This window comes from Ochotona curzoniae, unplaced genomic scaffold (genome assembly GCF_017591425.1).
Source record: "Ochotona curzoniae isolate NIBS_2020 unplaced genomic scaffold, NIBS_Ocur_1.0 scaffold_3890, whole genome shotgun sequence".
Classification (NCBI taxonomy): domain Eukaryota; kingdom Metazoa; phylum Chordata; class Mammalia; order Lagomorpha; family Ochotonidae; genus Ochotona; species Ochotona curzoniae.
The window spans coordinates 31,048,383-31,074,696 of NW_024467115.1; the positions used below are offsets into that span (position 1 = coordinate 31,048,383).

The following is a 26,314-nucleotide window of genomic DNA, read 5'->3' on the forward strand; positions in this document are numbered from 1 at the left end:
TTCCATGCTCAGGATGAAAAGTCTCTCCTTGTAAGACAAAGCAGATGTTACCTGGAGAGCCCTCAGCGTAGTCTCCCGAGTGTCAGCATCACCTTCGAGAAGTGAGTACCGGGTAAGCTTTTCTTGTTCTTGTGCCAACCAAACTTCAAAAGCCTTTAGGTCTCTCTGATACTCTTGGTGGAGGCGAAGAAGCTTTTCAGACCTGTTCACTGCTTCCTGTAATTCGTATTTCAAATTGTTAAGAAAGGAATGCATTGCTACAAGCAGTGTCAATGGGTTATAAGTAATCATTTTTGAAACTTTAGGAAATTGTTGCTAATAATCACTGAATGATTTCTTGGAAGAGAACAACTGCCTAGGAGTATGAAGTGTCCAGGTTCATATAAAAAGCATGAGAATATAATATTTTAAAAAATAAAATAGACAGTAAAGACCATATTGAATTGAGTAAGCTTTAAATGCCTTATGAAAGTTAGCACAGATGTGTCAAAATACAAATTTTCATAAAATTTTGATTTTGCCGATGAGTAAAATTGAAATTCTTACAATATTTCTGGAAACTTTGGACTCCGTGTGCGTTTAATGTTCCATGAACTTTTTCTAATAAGCTAGGATCTACTCTCTAAAAGAGCTTCCGGCTTGTTTGTGATGCCCAGGAAAATCATGAATATTACCAGTGATTGCCTTCTTCTTAAAACGCTCATCACTAGATGTGAAATCTTCACTGGGAATTTGTTGACCATTTTTTGTTAACTTGGTGCATTCCCATGAATTTTTAGCTGAGAATTACCTCATTTTAGGAAATTTCATATGTTAACAATATGTGAAGGATTTGGTTGGCTTTCCCAGGGACATATTTTCAATATTTAAATTAATTTTTGTTTCTGTAGTTCTGTTTTCATAAACCTGCCATTATCAAAAACTACATCCAAGGCTTCCAGTTTGAGGACATGTTAGAGGAATCTGCTAAGTCTTACCTTGGCTCGATCCCTGATTGTACGATAGCGTTCCTGCAAATCCTGGAGTTCTAACTGGGTGACGTAGTGCTCCGTCATGCCAGCCCCTTTGACTTCAATAGTCTCCAGCAGGCTGCTGTGACTCAACACTTCTTCATTTAACAACTAAAGAATATTGAAAAACAAAAATAAAAGAATTTCCCTTTTACCATCATATCAGTACTTCTGAACTTAACATATTTCAGCTATGCAGTTGACAAACAACCTCGGGTATATAACTATACTCACCTATATCTTTGGCTTTTTGCTATAAAAACACAAGTGGATGTATGAATGTACGATTATGGGTCTCTGTGTGTGCATTTGATACCTGGTCCAGAATTCTCTCTGAGATACTAATTCCCAACTGACTACTTCACATTTCTATTTTGCTATCTCAAAATACATCCATAAATGTGCTATTGGTCTTTATTCCACCCAACCCCTGCTTACTTCAGATAAACAGTAAATGCCCACAACAGCCATCTACATAGACAGCCCAGAAATATGGATATGCCCAGAGTTGCTTCTACATTACAATGTCAGAACATTTGTCCTCAGCATCTGTAAACTATTAGCCCATGGGGCCCTCATCTCCCCGTTAGGCTTTCTGCAAGAGCTTCTCAGCAGAAGTCTTGCCAATACTTCTTGCCCCATTCCTTTTTCGAAACTCTATAAAGCAGCTAATGTGACAAAATGTCTTATCACGGTAAACGGAATCATGTTGCTCTGCAGTGTGAAGCATCTGTCACATTCTCAATATTGGGAGATAACATGGGGAGTTCTCACGGCAGCTGACTGTGATGTGCAGTCAGCTCTCTGCCGTCTTTCTGTATTTACCTGGAGATTCCTTGCCAACTCTCTCTGCTCTAGGAACCCTCTGCTTTTCTTTATTTTTCTTAAAGATTTATTTAGTTTGATTATAAAGTCAGATATACTGGGCCCGGCGCGGTGGCACAAGTGGTTAAAGGTCCTCGCCTTGCACGCCCGGGATCCCATATGGGCGCCGGTTCTAATCCCGGCAGCCCCGCTTCCCTTCCAGCTCCCTGCTTGTGGCCTGGGAAAGCAGTCGAGGACAGCCCAAAGCTTTGGGAACCTGCACCCGCGTGGGAGACCCGGAAGAGGCTCCTGGCTTCGGATAGGCATAGCACCGGCCCGTTGCGCTCACTTGGGGAGTGAATCATCGGACGGAAGATCTTCCTCTCTGTCTCTCCTCTCTGTATATCCGCCTTTCCAATGAAAAAATAATAAAAATAAATCTTTAAAGTCAGATATACAGAGAGGAGGAGAGATAGAGAGAAAGATCTCCTGTCCCTGACTCACTCCCCAAGCCGCCGCAACAGCCAGACCTGAGCCAATCCAAAGCCAGGAGCCAGGAGGTTCCTCCAGGTCTCCCGTGCAGTCGCAGGATCCCAAGACCTTAGGCTGTTCTCAACTGCTTTCCCAGGCCACAAGCTAGATGGGAAGCAGGACTGCCAGGATTAGAACCGGTACCATATGGGATATTGGGGCATGCAAGGTGAGGACTTTAGCTGCTAGCCTACCACACTGGGCACATCCCCACCCCCTCTGCTCTTTTTTCAGTAGCTCATTGAATCAGGAATTTTCCTCTTCAGGGCCTGTGGATATACTGTTTATCCCAACTACAATGCTCTTTCCTCAACTAATTTCCCTATGCCAAATCCTTCAGGATATAATTTACTCACCTTCTGCAGAGAGGTGCTTGGTGTTCCCACCACTAGCCTTAAGCATCTATTTTGGCCCTTCCAATTCCTGTCTGTTACAACCTTTTATTTATTCACACATTTCTGTTGTGTGAAAATGTTGCAGCAAAAACACAACCCTTGCCTATTTATTCACCTTGAACAGATACATTGCCTGCATGGAAAACTTCTCAGTACCTATTGACTGACCAGTCTAGTGACTGAGTAATATGATCAACTGGACAATTAGTTAACACATAGTACATGTAGAGAATTTCAAGCAGATAATTATATTAACATATGAAAGCAGAGCTAAGATACAGAAATAATAAGTAACTTGACACAGAGCACATAAGAACATGAAATCTCTTCCATAACTTTTACCTAGCATTTGTTCTATCAGACCTTTGAGTACATGTTTCATTGAGAGTGACATACAAACATTTTTCCTACAAAATTTGTTGACAAAGAGTGATGAGAGAGTGAAACAATGAATAAAGCCCAGGACAGCTGCAGTGGTAATGTCAGAGCTAAAAAGGTTTCTGGAATAATTCAGAAAGGTTAGTAGGATTGTCAGGTGAAGAAGCAAAAAAAAAAAAAAAAAAAAAAACATTCTAGGAAAAAGGAAGAGATTTTGCGAAGAGCTGGAAACTTGGAAAACTGACATTTCCAGAAAATGAGATGTGTAGGCTGGGACATGAGTGGGTGGAGGGTGAGAAAGTGAAGGAGACGAGGACTGCAGAAAACCTGTCACGTGGAGTCCTGGACGGAGCTCCTGGCTTCCATTTGGGCAACGCACCAACTGATGGATGTCTACTCTCTCTCTTCCTCTAAATTGCACTTTCTATTTAAAAAAATCTTTAAAATCCATAAAAATAGTCTTGCAAATCAAGTGAGAGGAGTTGATACTCTACAATACCCAGTGGAAGCCATCAGGGACTCTTCAGCCAGGAAGGGAGATATGCACCTTTCTGGAAAGATAGCAGTGAACAGACAAGCTAGAAGTGTGAAACTCCATGTGCTTCAGCTTACATAAAGAGAAGAGGATGGTGCAGGAGAACATAGCAACAGAAATGAAGTAGGTGGTGGTGAGAAAGGAGGAGATGCACATAGTGAATTTTCTGATCTGGTGTGGTCACCACAGAGTGATCGATAGCAGTGGACAAGGAGAATGAAGAGCTCAGAGGGTTTCTGTGTGGAGGACACTACTTAGGTGGAAGACAGCATTGGAACATGCAACAAACGAGTTCACCTTGGAGTAAGGGTGTAGCTGTAAGTCAAAGATTTCCAAGATTTCATGTTTCAATACTATTGCCACAAAATGAATTAAGGACACATCCTTAGCCTTCATTAAACACTTGTGTGTGCTACTATACTGATACATGAATTATGACAAGCACACAAAGTTAGTAATCCAGAAGGATTGGTTACAAAGAAAGCATTTTTATTTTCTTCCTAATGATTAAGAAGCTGAAGATTACAGGCTGCTAGATATCAAATGGTCTCTATCATAAAATATAGCTCTCCTTAGTTTTCCTATAAAATGCATTTTCACTTACTAATAAAATAAACATAAATGACAATGTCTAGTTTATTAAGTCCCATGAAATTCTAGTTTAATCCCCAAATATAATTGACTTCTATGAGCATACTAGCAAACAGGTCATCCAAGTTTGTCTGGAGAGACATTCCAGGCAAGAACATAGGAGAGCAAACGGAAGCTGAAGCCCAGCTCTAACCTTGGCTTTCCCGAGCGCAGTCACTTTCTCCTGGAGCTCAGCATACTGCCTTTCAGACTCGTTTAGGCTGGCTTCCACGCTGTCCATCCAGCTGGAAAACTGCCGCACATCATCCTGATAACTCGTCCATTTCGAAAGCGCTCCTTCAAGTTGACTAAAGGAATTTGAAAAGAGAATAATCAATACTTAACATCTCTGTGAGCCCAAGAATTCATCACTATGTGTGTTCGTTCCCCAGGCTCCAGACATCAGCAAAGCGGCAGGCTTGGGAGTGGGCCAATGGGCCTGGCTCATCGCATCCAAGCCCAAGTTTTTGCCAAGAAGAGCATTAAGAAGCGAGGGACAGTGACGCCCACAATAGTTACATGGAAGAATTGGGACAAAACTCGAGTCAGCAAGCGAGGGACACACTGGAAGGTTCGGAGGAGGCTGGCAGATAAAACCAGGAGGGAGAGCGGGAGTGGGTTTTCTCCAAAGCCACAATTCTGGGCAGGCAGAGAGAGGGAATGCGACATTCTGTCAAGCTGGCCAGGGTATTTGGAACAGGAAAGAAACAACTAAGAAAAGAAGTCACTACTTTCATAAAAACTGAACATTTTTAAAGAATCACAATAGGAAAAGATGGAAGCACTTTCTGAATTGATCTAAATATTAAAACTTAGTTATTTCTCCAATAAATACTCACAGTACTTTAACTCACAATGTATTGTAAATTCTGTTAAGTGATTTGTGCCTAATTTTACCACCATGTTTTGAGTTCTTCTGTAGCAGTCAACGTCAGTGTCCCGCAGATAGGCTCCTGCAGCCCATCAGACACATGCTGTCAGCACCATCTTTCTATCCTAAGAACACGTTCTATGAGTGTACTCTGTAACCGAGGGCAATGGAAGGGGAGTCCAGGGCATGGTCTCCCCTTGGTGGAAGCCCTATCACCTGCCCTCCGTCCTCCCCAGTCCTGTTCTTGGTATTTGCTGGCGTTATTTCCCAAGTTAAATGACTTGGTTTTAATCAATATTACCTTTGTGGCAAAAAAAAAAAAAATCATCATCATTTATGTGAACAACACATCATGTATCTTAGTTATTTGTTGTATACTTTAATACATATTTAAATATATTATTAAAGATTCATTTATTGTTATTTGAAAGGCAGACTTTTACATAGACAGAATGAAGTCTTTGGTCTGCTGGTTTACTTCCCAAATGGCTGCAATAGGCGCAACTGAACAGATCTAAAGTTGAGAGCTAGGAGTGTTTTCCTGGCCTCCCACTTGGGTGCATGATCCAAAGACCTCAGGCTACCCTCCACTGCTTTCCGAGGCCACAAGCAGCGGGAGCTGGATCAGAAGCGGAGCAGTCTGGACATGAACAAACGTCCATATGAGATGCTGGGGCTTGCAGGTAAAGGATGAGCTTGCTATGGCAATGCGCTAATCCCTAAATACATTTTCTATTAGTTTTAATTTTAACCAATTAGGCAATTGGCAAGCAAGAAGGAGAGACACACATACGGACAGAGCTCTTTCATCTGCTGTTCCACTCCCCAAATGCCTACCATGACTGTGCCTGGGGCAGGTGTGGAAATGGAGCAGGAGCTGGGAATCCAAACCAAGACTGTCCTATAGATGACAGGGACCCAACCACGTGCCCTTTACCAGGAACTGGAGGCAAGAGCTGATAACTGAATCCAAGTATTACAGTGTTGGATGTAAGTGTCTTAACTGCTAGGCTAATTCTCTCCTAAAATGCATTCTTAATACTAGGATGTTCTGCAGATCAACCTAAGTGCCAAATTTGCATGTCAATTTCTTTGGTTTTAGTAAGAAAAAGGAGAGAGATGGAGAGTGAGAGGGAGCAATCAAACTACATGAATTGCTCTTGAAGTAGGAGTGTACTTCAAAATTTCATGAAAAACAGAATCAGAAGATGTTTATTTTGATACAAAAATGAAATCCACATCAATTTTTAACTGCACATTTCCAGGAACTTTTGGAAGGCCTTTCATATTTAATCAGTCTTTTAGAAAATGGCATGCCAGTGTTTGACTGCAGTTTTTCTTACCTCTTGCAACGAATGGCTGCAGACAGCAGGGATGCCCACGTGTCCTTCACACTCTGCAGTTGCTGCTGAATGGCAGGAATGCCTTCCAGGGAGGTGTTCTGCAGCACATACTCTCCCCTGGTCACTATCATTTTCATCTGAATCTCCTTTTCCTGTCTCACTGACAACAGACCCTGTAAAAGCAAATACAGAAGCTCTTTCTGTTAGTATGCTCAACGTTTCTGCTGCCAATATTTAGGAGCTCCTGAAAGTGGTAGAATAGTAGGCAGTCGTGTTGTGCTGGGGCATTCCCAGGCTGCAGAGGTAGTGGGTGGAAAAGTTACATTTGTTAAGATCTCTAACATTACAAAGTTATAGAAATGTATTGTATGTTCTAAGTCCTTTGTTAAGCACCTTTTAAAATGATTTTTTTTCTCAAAGCTATAAAAGTCAGTATCATCCCTGCAAGGTAAAGCTTCATGTCTCTTCCCAAACTGTATCTTGTTGAACTGAGCAGACTCCGCTTTATCGCTCAACGGCCACCTGTGTCTGCCACAGCCTCAAGAAGCCACTAGCAACTCCCCACTCACCCCGCTACCATCCTCAAGTTTCTACCTGGTCATCTTTGCTGTAATAAAGTGATAATTCTCTCCATCATTTATTATTATTTTCATTGTATTTGAGAGGCATACAAGCACACAGCTTAGAGAAATTATCCATCTGTTGATTCAGTCCCCAGGGTCACAATAGCCAAGGATGGGACAGGATTCTGAAACCCAATGTGGGTGTCCAGTGTGTGTGATAGTACCACATGTTTTGGGCTGTTACCTGTTACACATTACTAGGAAGCTGGAAACAGGAGCCCATAACTGAAATCAAGCATTCCAACACGGCACTTGGATGTCCCAAGCAGTAAACTGCACACACCTGTCCCCCTCCGTCAGTCTTAAAGCTTGGGTTACATATCATGATTGGTCTTTCAACCCCAGCCCTCCCACACAGTTCCATTCCTGTGTGTTTTTAACACTCCTGCTCTATATTTTGTTGTCTTCTGTATTTCAACCTCCAGTCTGCAACAGTAAAATCCCTAGGAAAAAGGTTAGTTTTACTAACATTTGATCTCTTTGAGTCAAGGATAGATTGCTTTCTGGAAGGCATCTAGTATATGATTGAATGTAAAGTAATTACTTTCATCACAAATACAAAGCAGAACAAACCTTGGGGGTGGGAAAAGAACTGACTGAGCAATAAAGGCTGGGAAGGAATTGAATAAAATTAGAAATGCTTTACCCTAAAAGATATTTTGTATGTTTCTCAGAATAAGTGTGTCTGTGGTATAATTGGAAAACAACCCCTTAAATGGTTAATATGGGAGCAATAACATTTGGGCTTTATATTATGTTCTGTGCTGCATTTTGGATAACTGTGTTTTTAATCAATCTTTTAGAAAATGGCGTGATTTAGCACTGCTTAGGCATGCCCTTCTGTGCAAACATCCTCAAAGAACCCTAAGATTCACAAGGAGTATGACCTCCTCACACCAGGCAGATGGAGAGACAAAACTCTAAGCAACATTTCCCTTTACAGGTGCACACCTCAAGCTTGAGCATCCTGCTGTCCAGTACACTTTTGTCCGAGGTGGGATGGCAGTAGGAATCCAGCATATGAACAGCATCCGTCATCCAGTCCTGCAGGTCTTTAATCCCAAGAGAGAACTGATTGTGTTCGGCCACAATTCTGTCCAGTCTTGACACTTTTTCCTGAAAGCACAGACATGGTGTTCTAGTTGTTGGTTCCCAGAGGCATCATAGCCCAGAGCCAATCACACTGTAACAGTTAGCCGTGACTGCCCACTCACAGCCTCACATGACACATGCATTGGAGGATGCCCGTAATGAACTCTGTGAGATTCATGAAACAGCCTTTTTATGGTGAAAGTACCACAATAACTGGGCCAAAAAACAGACCATTTTTATTTACTTGTCCTGAAATTCTTTACATGAATCATGGTTTCTTTGCAAGCCAGTGGAATTTCTTCCTAATGCCTTAATGGGAGAAATAGTCAAAGTGGTGTCTAGCTTTCACGTGAACACATTTAGTTCATCTGCCACCAAGCACCCTTATGACCTGCACTGCAGTTACACTCATAAAAAATACGAAGGAGGTTTTCTCAATTTCAAAATTATAGGCACTAAAACCATACATGTGCCTTTTCTTAAGAAATATAGTTCATAGCCAAGATATTAAAGACTTCACAAATAGTCCATAGGCTCTAAAGCAGTCCAATACTATATCTATTACTTTTTGGTATCTAAATTATACAACGAAATAGATGTCCTTAATTAATTCCAATTTTGATATGTGCAAAATTTTCTAAAGACAGAAATAACTTATGTGTAGAATTAAGTATGGTTGTAAGCCGACTGTCAATTCCAATGCCTCAAAAATGTTTCACTGAAGACCAAAATTGGCAGAAGTCTGCCCACACTGGAATAAGTGAGGTTGAATTAAAGATAGCATGGACATAGAATGAGCTGACTACACTTTAGCATCAAACATCACCAACACAGAGGATCCAAACGTTACAAGACACCTGCAGGTCTATAAGCCTATGCCATCCGTTCACATTGGTCAGCAGTTGGGTGAGCCGAGTGAAACCAGGGTGGCACTGGCAAATTTAAAAATAAATTATCCCAAACTAATTATACTTAAGCCAAAGGGGGAGTTGAGATGAATGTATGCTTTTCTGAAGTAATGAAATAAAAACTAAATTTTTCTTTAGGATTGAAATTTCAAAATTGAAGTCATGGGAATTTCCAGTTTAGTACTTAGAGGAATATTTCTGTGCAATAATAGAAACTGGAAATCGTTTCAGTCTTTGAAACTTTTCTTCTTCCTTTAAAAAAATGTGACGTGAGAGTGCTACACCTTTACCCTGTATTGCAAATTGGAGACAAGGCACTTTGCAGGCTTTACTGCTGACCAGGAGACACCACACGCACAGGGTCCAGATGCACTGTCAGCCTGGCCTACTCCAACGTCAGCTTTGCGACATCAAAATCATGCTCACACACCGCACACGCCAGGCGCGTTACCTTTGTTAAATTGCTCAGAGCTAGATACTGAGAAGACAGCCGTGACACTCTGTGCACAAAGCTCTTGCTGGCAGCCTGTCCTTCCCACAGCTGTTGAGCTTTCTCTTTCAGCCTGTTGAGCTGAGACTCGTAGCACTGTATCTCCTCAAGGACAGACTGTAAAGCACAAGCGAGTTACCATTCAGAAGCAGCGGGTAAGCACACTGCAGACACAGCGCTGGCGCAAAGGACACAGAATAAACACTCGCAAGCAGTTGGTGCCCCCTGTGTTATTTCAGGGCTGCACGTACTGGAGCGCTACTGGAAGAAATCAAACAAACCACACCTCAGAGGAGAGCAAGAAAACACAAAATCTGTCAGAAATAAGGAAAGACCCTACCAAGTCTCAAGGTGGCATGATTCTTGAGCATGCGTGGCTGCACCTGCAGCAGGGCACTCCTAGAGAGGAGCGGCAGGGTGTGCCCCCGGCTGGCTCGAGGTCCCTTACCTGGAGCTTCTGCTGCTCTCTCCTCTTGGCTGGCAGGTCGTAGAGGCGATTGCTGCTTTCATGCACCATCTTTTCAGTTTTGCTCAGCCAGTTCTGCAAAGGCTCAGCACTCACTTCAAAGTCCTTCATTTGGATCTTCAGATTCTAGGCAGGTTTAGACAGCGCCAAGGACAAAACAGATTGAATGGTGAGTCGGGAGTCCCCCACTTGACATTCAGAGTCCATTGCAAGCCAACCCCACTGCTTCCGCCCCGCCTTCCCTTCTTTCAATGCTTCAGACATCGCTTGCTGACGTTGGTACCAGTGGGAGTTTTGAGTAATCTTTGTGAAAATGTTATCACTTTATCTTTTAAAGTGAATTTTCCCTAACTCCCCAGCCTATTTTAAAAGTCATATCCAAGCTTCTAGACTTACTCAAAGCAGTAGCTGCAGACTTAATAAAAGGGGTGGATTGTGAGTTTTCTTTTTCTGGCTTCTTAATTTTCATTTTATGCAAGCAATCCTGTCTCCACACCTATGTGTAAATTCCACAAGAATGACCTCTGATTAAAATTTCCTGAGACACACTGCATTACCATTTAATAACATAAATCAGCGCTATCAAGCATTTTGTTGATTTGATTAACCATGAGACCAGAAGCAGCTTACATGATTATTATGTATTAATAAGATAAAAGAATATCAGGGTTACATGCTTACTACATAAGAATGCCATAAATAAGTTCAAAGACACTGTATAGATGTTAGCTATGAAATATAATGGACAGGGGTTAGCACAATAGCATACTAGCTTAAGCTGATTCAACAATACTAGCAGCCTATATGGGTGCTGGTTTGAGAGCTGGCTGCTCTACTTTCGACCCAGCTCCTTACTAATACATCTTGAAAACCATCAGAGAATGGGCCAAATGTTCAGGCTCCTGCACTCCTATGGGAGAGCCAGAAGCAGCTCCTGGATTCTGTCTGGCCCAGCCTCAGGCAGAAGAGGCCACTTGCAAAGTGAACCTTCACATGAAAGACTTCCCTTTCTGCCTCCTGTCATCATTTTTCCTTTCAAATAAGTAAGATACCTCTTCAAAAAATGTAATGGGTAAAGCTTTATATGGTACCACTTCACTCTAGCAAGCTTGTCTGTATCAGCTATCATTGATAAAGAACTACACTGAAGTGACTTTGAATTTTTTACAAGAAAATCAACTCAAGCTTCCGTCTGTATCTGGCACACCTACCTCTTAGGGATACCAGTGAACTACAGAAAGGCTTTGAAAAGTTAACATGCATCACAAACGTCAGATATCAAGGTGACTCTTGGAGTACAATTTAAAAAAGAAACACGAGGAAAGGATTTTATCTTGTTTTATTCTCTAATATATCCCCAAAGCCCAGAACAGTCTTTGGAAAACAGAAGATGTTCAACAGATATTTACTGAATAAAGAAAGGTGTTACTAAATTTCTTGGGACCACCAAATAGAGCCAACTGCGATGATTATTATTAGGAACTTAGATCCTGCAAGGAGCCCTGAGAAAAACAATTGATGGGATTTTGAGTTCTACCAAAGAGGGGAAATCATTTTCTATAGGGTGGGGAACTTATTTCCTATGGGGTACAGTCATAGCAATGAAGTGTTGGGGCCTGGAAGACAAAAATGAGAACAAGGCTTTACATTATCTTCTAAAGCTCCTCTTTAAAAATCATTCACTTTTTCATTGGAAAGTCCCACATACAGAGAGGAGGAGAGACAGAGAGAAAGATTTTCCATTCTCTGATTCACTCCCCAGGTGGTCACAACAGCTTCAACTAGCCCCTGAGCAAGGAGCCACTCTGGGACTCCCACTTGGGTGTAGGACCCCAAGCCTTTGGGCCGTCCTCAACTGCTTTCCCAGGCTGCAAGCAGGGAGCTGGATGGGAAATGCGTCCTCTGGGATTAGAACTGGCACCCACATGCGATCCCAGTGCATGCAAGGCAAGGGCTTTTTAGACAGTAGACTACCACACCGGGCCCTAAAGCTCCTCTTAATCTCCCAAAAGCTCTCAAGATACTTTCCCAGTAACTTCTCCAATGGCACCCACAAACTCTCAGAGCCTGACTTTCATGGAATTACACATTCCCTACACTTTCAGAAATACTGCCTAGATTTGAACTCGGCTCCATTCCTTCCTAGAGATGAGTTACATGCAGATGATCCCCGGCTTGTGCCTTAGTTCCTCCATGTATAAAACAGAGGAATTCCTAATTTTGTGGGCAGTTATGAGGAGTAAATGTGGATGACTGTAGGTTAGGTGTCCACTGTTCAGTGCTCTTAAGTGCATAGCTCTTCTTTCCCTTGTGAACCCTGCCCTTACATTAATGGCCCTGGCTTGATAACTTACCCCCTAGTTATTTTACATGCAGACCAAATCTGATATCTATTCACGTGAATAGATTGTTACCTTCTCTAAAGTTACTTTTCCTGCCACTTTACGACTCAGTTTTGCCATTGTCCAAAGGACAAACTGAGACAAATTTCTCTTTCACCCCTTTACCCTCATCTAATTTGTTACTAAATCTTGATATATTTTAACTTAAAGATAAATTTTCCATCCTATTATTATTATTTCACTAAATCTGACCTTTGCTTCTTTCATCTGTATCATTAAAAAATAAAAAATAAGAACTTTTCTCTGAAGTTCTGGCTACCTATTATTTTGCTTTGTGACTTCTTATGTGGTCAAGAGCTGGCACAGTTATCTCCAGCTTAACTATCTGCATATTCTTCAAATAGGTTCTGGTAGAGAATTAAGAAACAGCATATAAAGCATCCCTTTGTAGGTAACAAATGCACTTACTTCCTATACAACAGATTCAGTTTGAGCCTTGGGAACATTGAGTCTGGGGTTCATATAAGAAACCTGGCCAGGGTGATGTTGCATTAGGACACAAGACATTTTTGCCATCTGACTTTAAAGTTCATCTCCAGTGTCCTCATCCCTATTGCTCATTTTGCAAAAGTTCATGTCAAAGCCAAATTTTTTCACAGCCCTCCACTCACCTGATCCTACACATTTGATTTCTTCTACCTACAATGTATGTGAGCCATAGCAACATCAGAGAATGCTTGGGCTTGATTCAATTACCATTTCTCTGGAATTCTTCCTTAACTTTTCTCAAGAGCGTTAGTGGCATCCTGCAACAAGGGACTGACATCCCTGAGATATACCTACATGAAATTGCAATAATCTCTCTACACAGTTTCTCCTCTAGAATGCGTGTTCCCTGAGGCGACACAAAAGAATAGTCGACTCTTTTTCCTTCCATATGTCTGAAACATGGAAGGTACCATCAAGTGTCTATTTCAAATGTAAGGAAAGCGGGAGAGAGGGAAGAAGACAGGCAGGCAGGGACCAAATGAAAGTCGTTCTGCAGGAGAGGGCAGGTTAAGACTACAGGCAATTCCTGACCTATTTACTGCTGGATATTGCTAGAATTAGAGTTGCAGTCAGTGTGAGGCAGGCTATAGCCAACCCTTCACAGCTCAGGCCTTGTTGCACTAATGACTTTGAGAGTCCCCTGTTAATTTGTAGGTACTGCAAAGTAGTCGCAGCTCTATTTACTAGAGGATCATGTCATGATGGAATGGCTCCCCTTAGAAGAGAGAGCTTAATGGCTTTGAGTGATGAAAGAACTTCTCCTTTTCCTCTTCTGAGTAGTAATTCTCTAATACGATCCTTCCCATTCTGCACTAAATATGTCCTAACAAAATGAAGGGTTAAATCAAATACGGTGAAGTATCATTTTCAATGGAAAAGTCCTCCCCTTGCCTCCAAAATTTCATCTAATAGAATTATATACCAAACAGATGATCTCAAGAAAAAGTGAACTGTGGCAAGGGTTACATTATTGTTAAGATAAATTGTCTTAGAAGAAAGTGAAGCAGTATAAAAACTTTTGGCATATTTAGCACCTAAATACCTACTACTTGATATTTTATGTTAATTATGATTTATTTTATGTTAATTATGATTTTTTTAGCCTGACACGCGGATATTTCTGTTCATTCTCCTAAACAGCTGACAGATTTGAGGCATTTCAGAGGAAGGCTTAGGAGCTATACTTCAGTGTAAATGTTGTCGTTTCTTGCCTTGTGAGAAGGCATGGCAATTCTTTGATAATAATTCCTTCTGTGTAAGAAGCTGTCGGTCCGTTAGTCATTCACATACTTGAGCACTGAGTTACTTACTGTAGTTATGCAGGTGCTCATATCTAGTCACAGTCAGTGAAAAAGTTCCCCAGACACACTGGAACTGCTTTAACTGAGCAGCAACAAAAATAGTGTGGAACATGTCCCCACAGGTGGCTGTATTATACCTCCAGGGTCGACTCCTTCTGGTGGAGATTTGCATGAAAATTTTTCCAATCTTCTTTGGCAGTTGCAACCTTGGCCTGAATACCTTCGGCCTTCTCTTTGGTTAACAGGGTGCTCAGAAGTTCTCCTTTACACAGCATCGTGTTTAGCTTCTGCTGTCCATTTTCACTTTCTGACAAAAACTCCTATTAAAAAAATACAAAATCAGGCATGATAAAATGCATTATATCTTAAAATATTTTTCTGTAATTCTCAATAAAATTTTAAAAAATGAGTGAGTTTTCAGCTTAGTGGTTACCCATATCCCAAATTGGAGTGCCCGGTTTGATTCCCAGCTTCCTAACGTCAGCTTACTGCTCTTGCAAAGCCTTGGAGCAGCAGGAATGGCTCAGTGAATTGGATTCCAGTTACTCCTGTGCAAGGCCTGAACTGTGATCCCACTTGGCCCATCATCAGCCATGGGCATTTGCAGAGAGAGCCAGAAAATGGAAGCTCCTTTGTCACACATAAATATATTTTAAGAATTGAGGAGAACAAGTGAATAATTTCTATAGTACACATGAAATGACCTAGGTCTGCCTTTAAGAGTCAAATTTAAATTTGCTGATACAAATTCCGATTTGTTCAAAAAGGACCATAAACTATCTCATGAACTATGTTAGCCATTAGATTAAACATGTTTGGAAATAAAATATTAAGTTTCAGATAAAATGAATTTAAGAAGGAATGCAAGCCCAAGGGAAATAAGTATCATAAAATAACCTCTAAGATCAGCCTATATAATAAATATAATGCGTTGTGTGCAACTGGGGGACATGTGTTATCATTTATGCTCTGAGGAGCCCAGCTGCCCAAGCAGGGGGAAGCAGCCAATCACATGGCTACAGGGTCCACAGGATGGAAAGAAAAAAAAAATCTGTGCAGTAGAAACACAAGTATTTCTAGGCTGAGGCAAGAGATGAATTTATTTCAGGAATCTTAATAAAATAAGTGTTGTTGAGTAGAAATTATATTATTCATAGATTATTTTTTAAAACCAAAAAGAATGGTGTCATGTGGCACACTGAATGGCAGAAAGCCAGACTGCAATTGAGTAAAGAGCAGTGAGGTGTGGACTTCACCACCACTTCTCTAGATTCAAGGCCGTTGAGTGGCCTCTCCATGTGACAGCCTCTTATTCATGTTTTTATTTAAAGAAACAGAAAACATGACTGGAGGTACTTTATTCTGGCAAGCAACGGAAGCACAGATAATCTGCATTGTACATTTTGATTATAGGAACCCTGCCAGGACATCAACCTTAAGGGACAACTAACCCTGAACACAGGGCTGTTGCATTGAGGGGAGAGTGAGTGCCCATGGGTATCCTCTTATTTCCAGCACATTGAGGCTCCAAAGTGTTATCCTCCAGCCTGGATTAAAACTGGGACAATCTTGCACACAGCACATGTCGAATGCAGGAGTTAACCCTTATATTATGAATGAAGGAGAAATAGATACTGACAACAGTGTATGTGAGCCAGTGGAGAAACTCCAAGTACCATCTCTTACACACACCTTTCTACCTGTATTTGGTCTCCGAAAACAAGTTAGAGTTCATAACCACACACAGACTGGTATTACACAAAATGATCACACATGCACAAGCTGAAATAGGATTTCAGGAGCCAATGCTGTGGCACACTGGCTAACACAACAAGCTACGCCACTGGATTCCCAGATGTGCACTGGTTTGAGTCCTGGCTCTTCCCCTTATGATCCAGATTCCTGCTAATGGGACTGGATAAACAGTGGCAGACAGACCAAGTGCTTGGACCCTTACACACATGTAGGAAACCCAGAAGCACCTCCTGGCTCCAAGTTTCAAACTAGCCCAGCTTGGGCTGCTGTTAGAAACATTTTTTTAAAAATGCAATTTCAAGAACTGTGCCTAAAAAGTGCTGGAGTTGAAGATGATGTGTTGAGTGGCTCCAAGAAGTTGCGTCTAGCTTGAAAAATAAAAGCCCAAATGAACAACATAAAATGAACCTGTATCTTTGAGTGCTTTACATGGCCACCAGCTCTGTGACCTATGAGTTCTCTGCTTCGTCTGAATACCAGGCGGGTGAATTCTTACAGCTATTGTGCAAATTAAATGAGAAAATCCATGTAGAGTGCTCAGGCATAATGCTTGTCAAATAGAGATGTCATTATTTCCTAAATCCCTTTAATGCATCAAAACAGCTGACATCTATATAAATGGATTAACTTTTCTTCATTTATACAATTATCGCATGCAAGGATTTATCTGAAATTTGAGCTCCTTTGGCAAAACTTGAAAATGCAAACATTTAGAGTCACATTTTTAATGCTGTCAACACCAGTATTTGAATGGATAACACTGTTACCTGAATTTTCTGAAGACTTGTTGAAACTTCACTAATATTTTGAGGTATATCAAAACATTTGGCAGTAGCAATTTTTGCGTTAACCATCCACTGCTGGAAATCCCTGAAGGCTTTTCGGAATCTTTGCTGTAAAATCTGTTCTTTATTCTGGCAGCCCTTTGATGCTTGCAAGCAAAGACTGAAAAAAACGTTCAGAGAATTTAATGGAAGGACAAAAAGGTAAAATTAAGATAATGTTTGAGAGAATATGTGAACTTCATTTACGTATTTACTGTTTAATGAATGCTACTTTTTGAAATCTTGCCTTAAAATAAATAAGCCTCCAGCTTCTAATTTGTACAAAAATATGTTTAATACCAAAACGCTCTATTCTCACCAGTTATATTCTTTAATCAGGCCTGAAACCCTTCCACTGTATGCAGTCAGGTCTCTGGAAAACCGACACAGTTCATTCAGCTGGGACTTGAGGCTCTCTGTCCTCGGCTCTTCCTTCTGCAGAGCATCGAGGACCTCCTGTCAGGACACAAGACCACAGAGTCAGCATTCAAGTCAGATCATCTCCCTCTCCTCTCGCCATGCCTGCATGGACTATATAAATCACGAATGACGAAGGAAACACCACCGATTGAGTAAAGAAATGAGATATATTTTCAGAACATTCCATGGCCACTTATTACATTTGGCTGATTTTATCTTTTTCTAGTTGTGGGTAAATGCTACTGCATTGAATGTTGTGAAATAGTCAATCAAGTGGTCAAATGACAAAGTGAAACAATAAAAAGCATTAAACATCTTACATCAAAAACAACAGTCTAGGTAGGACATCAAGGGCAACTTGGTAAATAAATCATTTCAAAGAAAAGTAATACAGCAGTTGTGCTTGGCTTCGTCCGGGGAGTTTCACAATCCAGAAAAATATTGACACAATAGGCACTTATGCATAAAACCATGAAATGAATTAATTACTGATACATTCAGACCTGTGGATTAAAAATTGCTAAGTAAATTGTGCATACTATTTAAAAATGACATGAACGTGTGCATGGTGGCTGTTCTTGCAGAGTTCACAGAGTCAACAGATAAGAGAGACACACAAACGGATCCTCACTGTGCTCTGCGTACTTCTAAGCCCAAGCTGTTTTAGGTCTTGGCAAGCTCAGCTTTCAAACCCAAGCCACAGTCTTCTGAATTGCAGGTAAAACGAACAAATGATGCTGCGAGTGACAATACTTGGCTCAGTCCTCACGCTGTAAGGGACTTAATTAGTACAGTCACGGGGAACATGACTCCCAAATAGTCAACTGGGACTGTGCACATGGCAACACCTTCAAAGCAAAACAACAAATTAAAGAGGCAGAAAAAGAACAGTGAATGCTTCAAGAGTTATTCGAGTTACTGTTCCTGATCTCAGAGATACCTGTCCAGGGATTACCCAGTTTTCTAGAGAAATCACAGCCCTCCACAAACCAGGTCAGTGAGGCAGTGCTCACTGTGGTAAATGGCACCGCTGTTCTTCTGGAAACTAGAAGACTAAGCACACTGGGTCTCCGCTCACTCCACAGGCATGGCACCAGGTCTGGTCTGTTCCCTCAAAGCTCTTTTTGTCATGTTCCCCTTTGCCTCTGCATGTTGATTCTCACAGGTCCCAGACATTTCCAACATTTCTTTCTGGAATGATCCAACACCCTCTCAATTTGACTCCACTTTTGCAATTTCCTCCCTTGAGTTTTCTCAATGCCCAGTAATTTGACATCTTACTGCTGTCATTTGACCACAGTTCTCTGGACAAGATACAACCATTCCCCAAAGCTCTGGTCTAACCATGAGTGCCCTGCAGACCCTCTGCCTCCTCTGTCCCACAGGGATTCTCTAAACATCCGTCACAATCCATGCCGTCTTCAACGCTATGCTTGCCTCTGTGTCTCCACCTCCACTCCAACCTGGCGGGCAGGGATGGTGGCTGGTCTCCTGGTTTCTCCATTCTTGATTTAGATCAGTGTAATTTTTATTTACAAAACTCATAAATAAAACGAGACAATTTCTCTCTGAAAACCTAATGCCAAGCAAGAGACAATTGTTATCCAGAAATGAATCAATTGTCCAAAGGTTAAAACACTGAGACCTAAGTCATTCAAGGACAAATTAGGTGACAATAAATGTGAAAAAGTTTCTGACTGAAACTTTACATTTAAAAATTTTCATAATTTTACCCTAAAATACAATATTTTATATCACATTATATATTCCTACTTAAATAATTGCCAAATTTCCAATGCTAAATCTAAATATTGAAATAGATGAGTTTTGTAAACACAGTGAATAGGTTTTCTGTAATCTCATGCTGTTTATAGAACATTTTAAAAGATTTCTTGAGCATTATTGAATTGCAGAAAACAAATGTGTGTGAAGATTGGGGATTAGTGTAGTGATTGCCGCCAATGAAAAGACCCCCTAACAGCTAAAGCAATGCCAAAGACAGGCCAGCAAATCCAGCTTGTAAACATGTTCCTATACATTCATCCATCGGATCATCAAGAAGTTAATCAAAAAATGCATAATTCTTAAAAATTTTGCATGGGCCTTAAAAGGTTTTGACTCCAAGTAAACTTGCCTTTCCATGTCATTTTTCTAGAAACTTTGCGAAGCTTCTTTGTATTGTATCCAATTGGAGGTAAAATGTCATTTTAGTAGTAACAAAAAATATGAATATGGAGAGACAAAGTAGCATTGTCCTCCTAAGCAACTGCCTTGCAGGTCAGCCTGGAAGTGAGTCTATGGGTATGGCCATTCACTTGGAATTGTTAGCACAAATCCAATTCCACAAATTCCAAATCACAAACTTGCTATGATTTTATTATCATATGCATTTGTATAGGTCTCATACATTATTTTCAATATCAATGTAAGAATAAAATCCAAGAATAATGTAATCTAAGCATAATAAATTATTTTTAATGTTTCACTCATATTAATGAATAGGAAAGAGAAAGAAACAAAAGAGCACAATTTACTTTTTATAGTCTGTGCTTGTCTTATCCAAACATGCTTCCATAGAATTATTCCCAACATTTTTGCCCTATCTACAGAATTCATTTTTATACTTTCTTCTAGTACATTAGCCTAAAGAAGAGGAAAAGCATCAATTATACAAAACCCCAAACCTAGAGACATTACCAATAAAATAGCATGAAGACAGGATTATAACATTTTTATTTTATAGTGTGCTATCTTTGTACCCAACGGTTGTAAAACAAGACAATGCTAGCACCGCTGTCTGACTCTTACTGGCTGCAGCTATTTCGAAACGATCATAACATAAATAGAAGCCGAGTTTACTTTACAACTTCCTTTTAAGGACACGCATGATTTGCAGCATGATACAGCAGCAGTTACTGAAAAGTATTTCAAATACACAATTTAATCGGAAAAGAAAGAAAGGAAGGAAGAAAAGAAAAGAAAAGAGAAGAGAAGAGAAAAGAAAAGAAAAGAAAAGAAAGGAAGGAAGAAAAGAAAAGAAAAGAAAGGAAAAGAAAAGAAAAGAAAAGAAAAGAAAAGAAAAGAAAAGAAAAGAAAAGAAAAGAAAAGAAAAGAAAGGAAAGGAAAAGAAAAAGAGAGGATGCATAGCCTCTGCCCGTCTTCCCTTTCCGAAGGAGGTACCCTTATCTAAAAAAATGAATAAATCAACATCTAGGAGGTAACCAGTAAACCTGACCTAGGAGCTGAGATTAATTCAGGTAACTGCTGTCAAAACCACCCTCACCAGAGCTAGTCAGAGTACAACCCACTCTGTGAGCCCTCACTGGTGTGGAGGGCAACAAATGTGTTTTTTGAAACTGTAATCCAACACTTGATTGAAACAGTTAATTGGCCAGAAGACAGCTATGACTCTGTGTCTATTTATGTCCCTGCCCACAGGCCATTTTTCAGACTTGGTGTCTGAACAGCATTGCAAACTGTTACACCATCAGAACCAAAGTCCAGTGTCTCCACGAAGCAGCAACACTGCGCATGGCAAACAACTGCTGCTCCGCAGTATGTTAATTTGTACAAAAGGTCAACTGAAAACAGAATAAAACAAAACAAAACCAAAGCAGCTACTTTCTTCTTCCTAGTTTGACTGTTGCATGTTTTTAGTTAGGACAGATTTTGTTTTTTTACAACCATTTGAGCCAAACTTTTTTTTTTAAAGTTTTATTTTAGCCCAAGAACCAAGAGAGAGCAAGAAGCCAACTTACTCGTTCCTTGTGCCAGCATTCTGCAATCTCCTTATCCGTGTTCTTGCCTTCCAGAAGAGCCAGCTGCTGAGCCCAGGTCTTCAGGAGGGCATCGAACTGTTCCAGGGCCTGCTCCAGCTGAGCCACCTGGGCCGAGAACTCCTGTTCCGAAAGGGCCATCTGGCTGGCCAGACTCTCCAAGCTCCTGCGCGTTTGCAGCACGCTGTCTTCCCACTGCTTCCAGTCGGCGCGCAGGGCCTGCATCTCCGTGTGCATGAGCTCACACCCACTGGCAGCTGTGTTCTGTTTCACTTCAGGGGCCAGCGACTCCACTCTGCTTAGGCGGCCGGCCCCGATCTCTCTGGAATCTATCAGCTCCTGTAATGGAATATCGCCATGGTAACCAAGAAGGCCTTGTCTGAGTCACTTGGACAGCTCATTTCCAACTGTGGGGCAGAGGGGGACCCTGTCCTGCCAGCAAGCGGGAGCGAGTGCGCCACAAGGAGCCGAAATCAGTTCCCAGGTTTTACCAGCAGGAAATTAGCTCCATGAGCACTCAAGCTTATGGGAAAATAAAAAAAAAAAAAAAAAAAAAAAAAAAAAACCCGGCGACATCCTAAAACAGATTAAACAGGCATGCTAAACTCTGGTATCACTTGACTGTGTGTCTGCCACTTGTGTGTGTCTGCTGTGCAAAAGCAAACCCGTACTGCCAGTAGGTGGATGGACAAGTCAGGAAGCTGCAGCAGAACTGGGCTGGGCATGGTCTCCACACTGATGGGAACCGACTGCTGTTCTACCAGCAATCTGGCTCATCCGTCACAGGCTGTTGCTCCACTCAGTTTCAAAGATGTCAGCACATTACCTTAGCTAAATATTTTTTATTGTGGCTAAACAAAAAAATTCATAACTCACAATAAAAAAAATTTTAAACAACTTCTAGATTGGGCTTGTTTGCTACTATATTTTTACATTAAAAAAAAAAACAATCATTAGAAGGGCTGGCACTGTGGAATAGTGAATTAACCCACCATCCGCAGTACAGGCATCCCACCTGATTGACACTCAAGTCCCTTCTGCTCCACGTCTGATATGACCAGGGAAAAAGAACATGGCCCCAGTGCTTGGACCCCTGCCACCACGTGGAAGACCTTCCTGGGTTCCTGACCCAGCCGTTGGCTTTACCCAAGCATACATTTCTCTATCTGTCTTTATATGCTCCTCCACCTTTGAAATAAGTAAACCTGCTTAGGAAATACTAGAAATTGAATAATTTAACTAGTTGGGGTTTTTTTTTTTTCCTTTTGGTAAAAATATGTATTTGAAAGGCAGAATTACAGAACGAGTGAGAGGGACACAGAGAGATCTTCCATCTGCTGGTTCACTTCTCCCAGAAAGCATCATCAGCCGGGGGGGGGGGGGGGGGATTCCTCCTTGCCTCTCCTGGGCCATTAGCAGGGAGCTGGCTCAGAAGTGAAGCAGGCAGAAGAACAGGCACTCATATGGGATGTCAGCATCACAGGTGCTAACTGCTTTACATCCCAACATAATCCCCATTTTTCAACTTAAACTTAAATATTTCTAAAGGGCCAAGCACAGTGGCCTAGAGGCTAAAGTCCTCGCCTTGATCATGTCGGGATCCCATATGGGCACCAGTTCTAATCTTGGCACCCTGCTTGCCATCCAGTTCCCTGCTACTGGCCTGGGAAGGCAGTCGAGGATTGCCCAAAGCCTTGGAATCCTGCAGGAGACATGGAAGAGCTCCTGGCTTCAGATTAGCTCAGGTCCGGCCGTTGCGCTCACTTGGGGAGTGAATCATCAGACGGAAGATCTTCCTCTCTGTCTCTCCTGATCTATCTATTTGACTTTGCAATAAAAATAAATAAATCTTTAAAAAAATGTCTAAAGAACCACAAGATAAAATTAAAATATTCATTGCTAAGTGGTCACAGTAGTGGTGTCTTTTACTAAAAATAGGTTACTGTGAATTTTCTTGTGAAATTATCATCTACAATTTATCTGATTCATATCTGTTGGTAAGAACAGGACATTCTTAGTAACAACACAGTATTAGGCCTTCCCTCCCAAAATAAACACAAAGAAATGATCATGAAAAACAAAAACTTCAAGAAGAATATCAATTCCAAAAAAATAAACAAAAATTAGGATGTTAAATATGGTGCATGGTTTAATATATACATATAAACAAATATACATAATGTATATATACATTAACTTGTCTATATAATATTGTTTGCATTTAATTAATTTGAATTAAGTAAATCTTCTATTACATGGCCACAATTAATATAGATCAATTTAGAAGTATTTCACTATGTAGAAGGCTACATTATCAATACATGAAACTCCTCATTGGTACCCAGCATTTAATACCCCTATTTAATTTTTGCTCAGATTTCTAAAAACCATACCTGTTTTCCAGTGCATGTAGCAATCAGTGACTTGGTAAAGAAACATAATTTCTTAAAAGACACAGAATCTAACAGATTAGACAATAATAATTTGCAGGAGCTATTTCCCATTTAGAGTTCAACCAAATTCAGTCTCTCCAAATACCGTCTTGTGGATTATCTCAGCTTTCTTTGTCAAGGAAATGGGATATATCCACATCTGTAATCATTAATTTCCCCTCCAGGCTTTGAAGAAGGACAGAATCCTGGCAAAGTGCTTTGGAATGAAGTTAACATGCATTCTGTTGACTTGTACTTAACCTGTAAGAACAGTGTATACACATACAGGCATGGTAGCATGGGCACATTCCGGCCCTCCCACAGGTACCCATTGTGCTGCAGAATGGTGTCTCCCCATCGGTTGTCTGGGGATGGGTGGACTGGTTTGAAGGTCCTGCAGCGTTTTCTCCATCGTCACACACACCAGCCGACATTTAGGCCTAGCAGGGCAGCATCTAAGAGACTGCACCTTCTCTCGTCTCCATCCAATATTCCTGTTTCTCTCAGGCAACTCATTGTCCCGTAGTTTCTACCTAACACAGTATTTGGAACCCAGCAAGCAGCCTTGGTGAAAAGAGTCCCTTGCTTTCCCACGTTACCTTTGCAAAAGTTGGGTCCATCTTTGCTATCGCCTCTTCTCACCTGCCAACCACACATGTGGTCTCTTGATGTGAAAATGGCCCTCAGGGCAATTGACAAAGAGTGTGACTATCAAATCCAGGGGTGTCTTTCCATCTTCTTGCTATGTCTGAATGGAGATCACCGTCTCCATTCAGGCCTCCATTGCACCACGTCCCCCAGGCCTCTTACTTTGTCTCTTCTTGTACTTTCTCACTTTCCTGCCCTTTTCTTCTGGGGCTCCTTGAATGGCAGCAGTGTCTAGGTTGCAACCCTGAACATTGTCTGCTTTATGCATAAGGGCTTCTATTTTGGTGCCTTTAATTACAAATCATGTGCTACAAATGTCTAACTCTGGGTCTTCAATCAAGCTTTCTAACCTAAAATTTGGATCTGAACATTCCACTGTCTCAGAGACATTGACTATCACCTGACAGTTCAAATTGTTCTTGCACTCTTCCTGACTCTCCAGGTTCCTCGGCAGCCCCGTGTTTTCCTCAAGAGATGATACAGACCGTAAGTAACAACTTTCATGACTAATTATTTACTCCCATAGCATTCCACAACATTTTCTGGAGTGCTAACTATGTCATGTGCTTGGTCAAATTTAGTCCTTAAAATAACTCCATGAGGCAAGTTTTAAATTGCCTTCCCTGTTTGGTTGCTTGTTTACAAATCAAGAGATTGAAGTGAGGATTGTAAGTAACTTGCCCAAAGACACAACTAGAAAACCAGTAGAGGTATGACGTGTGCCTGATGTGTGCCTGACGTGTGTCTGACGTGTGTCTGACGTGTGCCTGACATGTGATGTGTGCCTGACGTGTGTCTGATGTATGTCTGATGTGTGCCTGACGTGTGCCTGACGTGTGCCTGACGTGTGCCTGATGTGTGCCTGATGTGTGCCTGACGTGTCTGACATGTGCCTGACATGTGCCTGACATGTGTCTGACGTGTGCCTGACGTGTGCCTGACGTGTGTCTGACGCGTGCCTGACATGTGTCTGATGTATGTCTGACGTGTGCCTGACATGTGCCTGATGTGTGCCTGGCATGTGCCTGACATGTGACGTGTGCCTGACATGTGTCTGATGTATGTCTGATGTGTGCCTGACGTGTGCCTGATGTGTGCCTGATGTGTGCCTGACGTGTGCCTGACATGTGATGTGTGTCTGACATGTGTCTGACATGTGTCTGACATGTGCCTGATGTGTGTCTGACATGTGTCTGATGTGTGTCTGACATGTGCCTGACGTGTGACGTGTGCCTGACATGTGTCTGACATGTGTATGACGTGTGACGTGTGCCTGACATGTGTATGACGTGTGTCTGACTGTTGAGCCTGAGATGCAGACAAAGTGAGCTGTCACTACATGAAGTCTATTACTTAACAAAGATCAGGATGTTTGCTATTGTTCACCACTAGATTGCAAGTTTCAGAGCAGGATATTTGCCCATGGTTGAAAAAACAAATGGAAATGATAGATAATGAATGAATAATCAGAATATCACTAAGAAATGTACAAAAGAAGCATTTGAAAGGATCTCACATATAAATAATAGAGATGTTAAAAAGTGACTTCATGACTATTTTCAATCAGCAGACATTGCAGAATTAATATTTTCAAAGCATGTACAAATATATCTTTGAAATATGCTTTTGTCAGGGGCCTGGATGCTAAATCCTTTCCTTGTGTATGTATATGTTATTACACACATACAATGCATATGCTGGGATCCTATATAGGTGCTGGTTCGTATCCTGGCAGCCCCACTTCCCATCCAGCTCCCTGCTTGTGGCCTGGGAGGGCAGTTGAGGACAGCCCAAAGCTTTGCGACCCTGTACCCATTTGAAGACTCAGAAGAAACTCTAGGCTCCTGGCTTCAGATCAGTGCAGTTCTGGCCATTGTGGCCACTTGGGGAGTGAATAAACGGATAGATCTTCCTCTTTGTCTCTCCTCCTGTTTGTATATCTGACTTTTCAATAAAGCTAAAATAAATCTTAAAATACAGTTATAGTGTGTTATAGTGTGAGTTTATGATTTTATGTTCTGAATCCAGGGACCAGAAATCCCTGCCTATCTGAAATTCCTGAGCCCAACTATCTAATCAACAATTGCACCAATATTTCCTCATCTAAAATTCAGCTATTGAGGATTCCACCATTCATCATTCCAGTGTAATAATCTATCATTTTCCATGGGGGAAAAATTGTAACACAATA

The 26,314-nt window shown here is 41.3% G+C and overlaps 1 protein-coding gene across 1 annotated transcript in view; it reads right to left on the minus strand.

The window, feature by feature from the left end:
• Positions 1–26,314, minus strand: part of SYNE1 (spectrin repeat containing nuclear envelope protein 1) — a 444,597-nt gene that overhangs the window by 201,688 nt on the left and 216,595 nt on the right. The window contains exons 56-66 of the mRNA XM_040965176.1: positions 21,026–21,382; positions 17,167–17,303; positions 16,791–16,968; positions 14,406–14,588; positions 10,059–10,202; positions 9,572–9,727; positions 8,072–8,236; positions 6,498–6,670; positions 4,438–4,591; positions 978–1,121; positions 52–216 (exon numbers count right to left, since the gene is read on the minus strand). Of these exons, the coding sequence (XP_040821110.1) occupies positions 52–216; positions 978–1,121; positions 4,438–4,591; positions 6,498–6,670; positions 8,072–8,236; positions 9,572–9,727; positions 10,059–10,202; positions 14,406–14,588; positions 16,791–16,968; positions 17,167–17,303; positions 21,026–21,382 (1,956 nt within the window). The remainder of the gene's footprint in view (positions 1–51; positions 217–977; positions 1,122–4,437; positions 4,592–6,497; positions 6,671–8,071; positions 8,237–9,571; positions 9,728–10,058; positions 10,203–14,405; positions 14,589–16,790; positions 16,969–17,166; positions 17,304–21,025; positions 21,383–26,314) is intronic.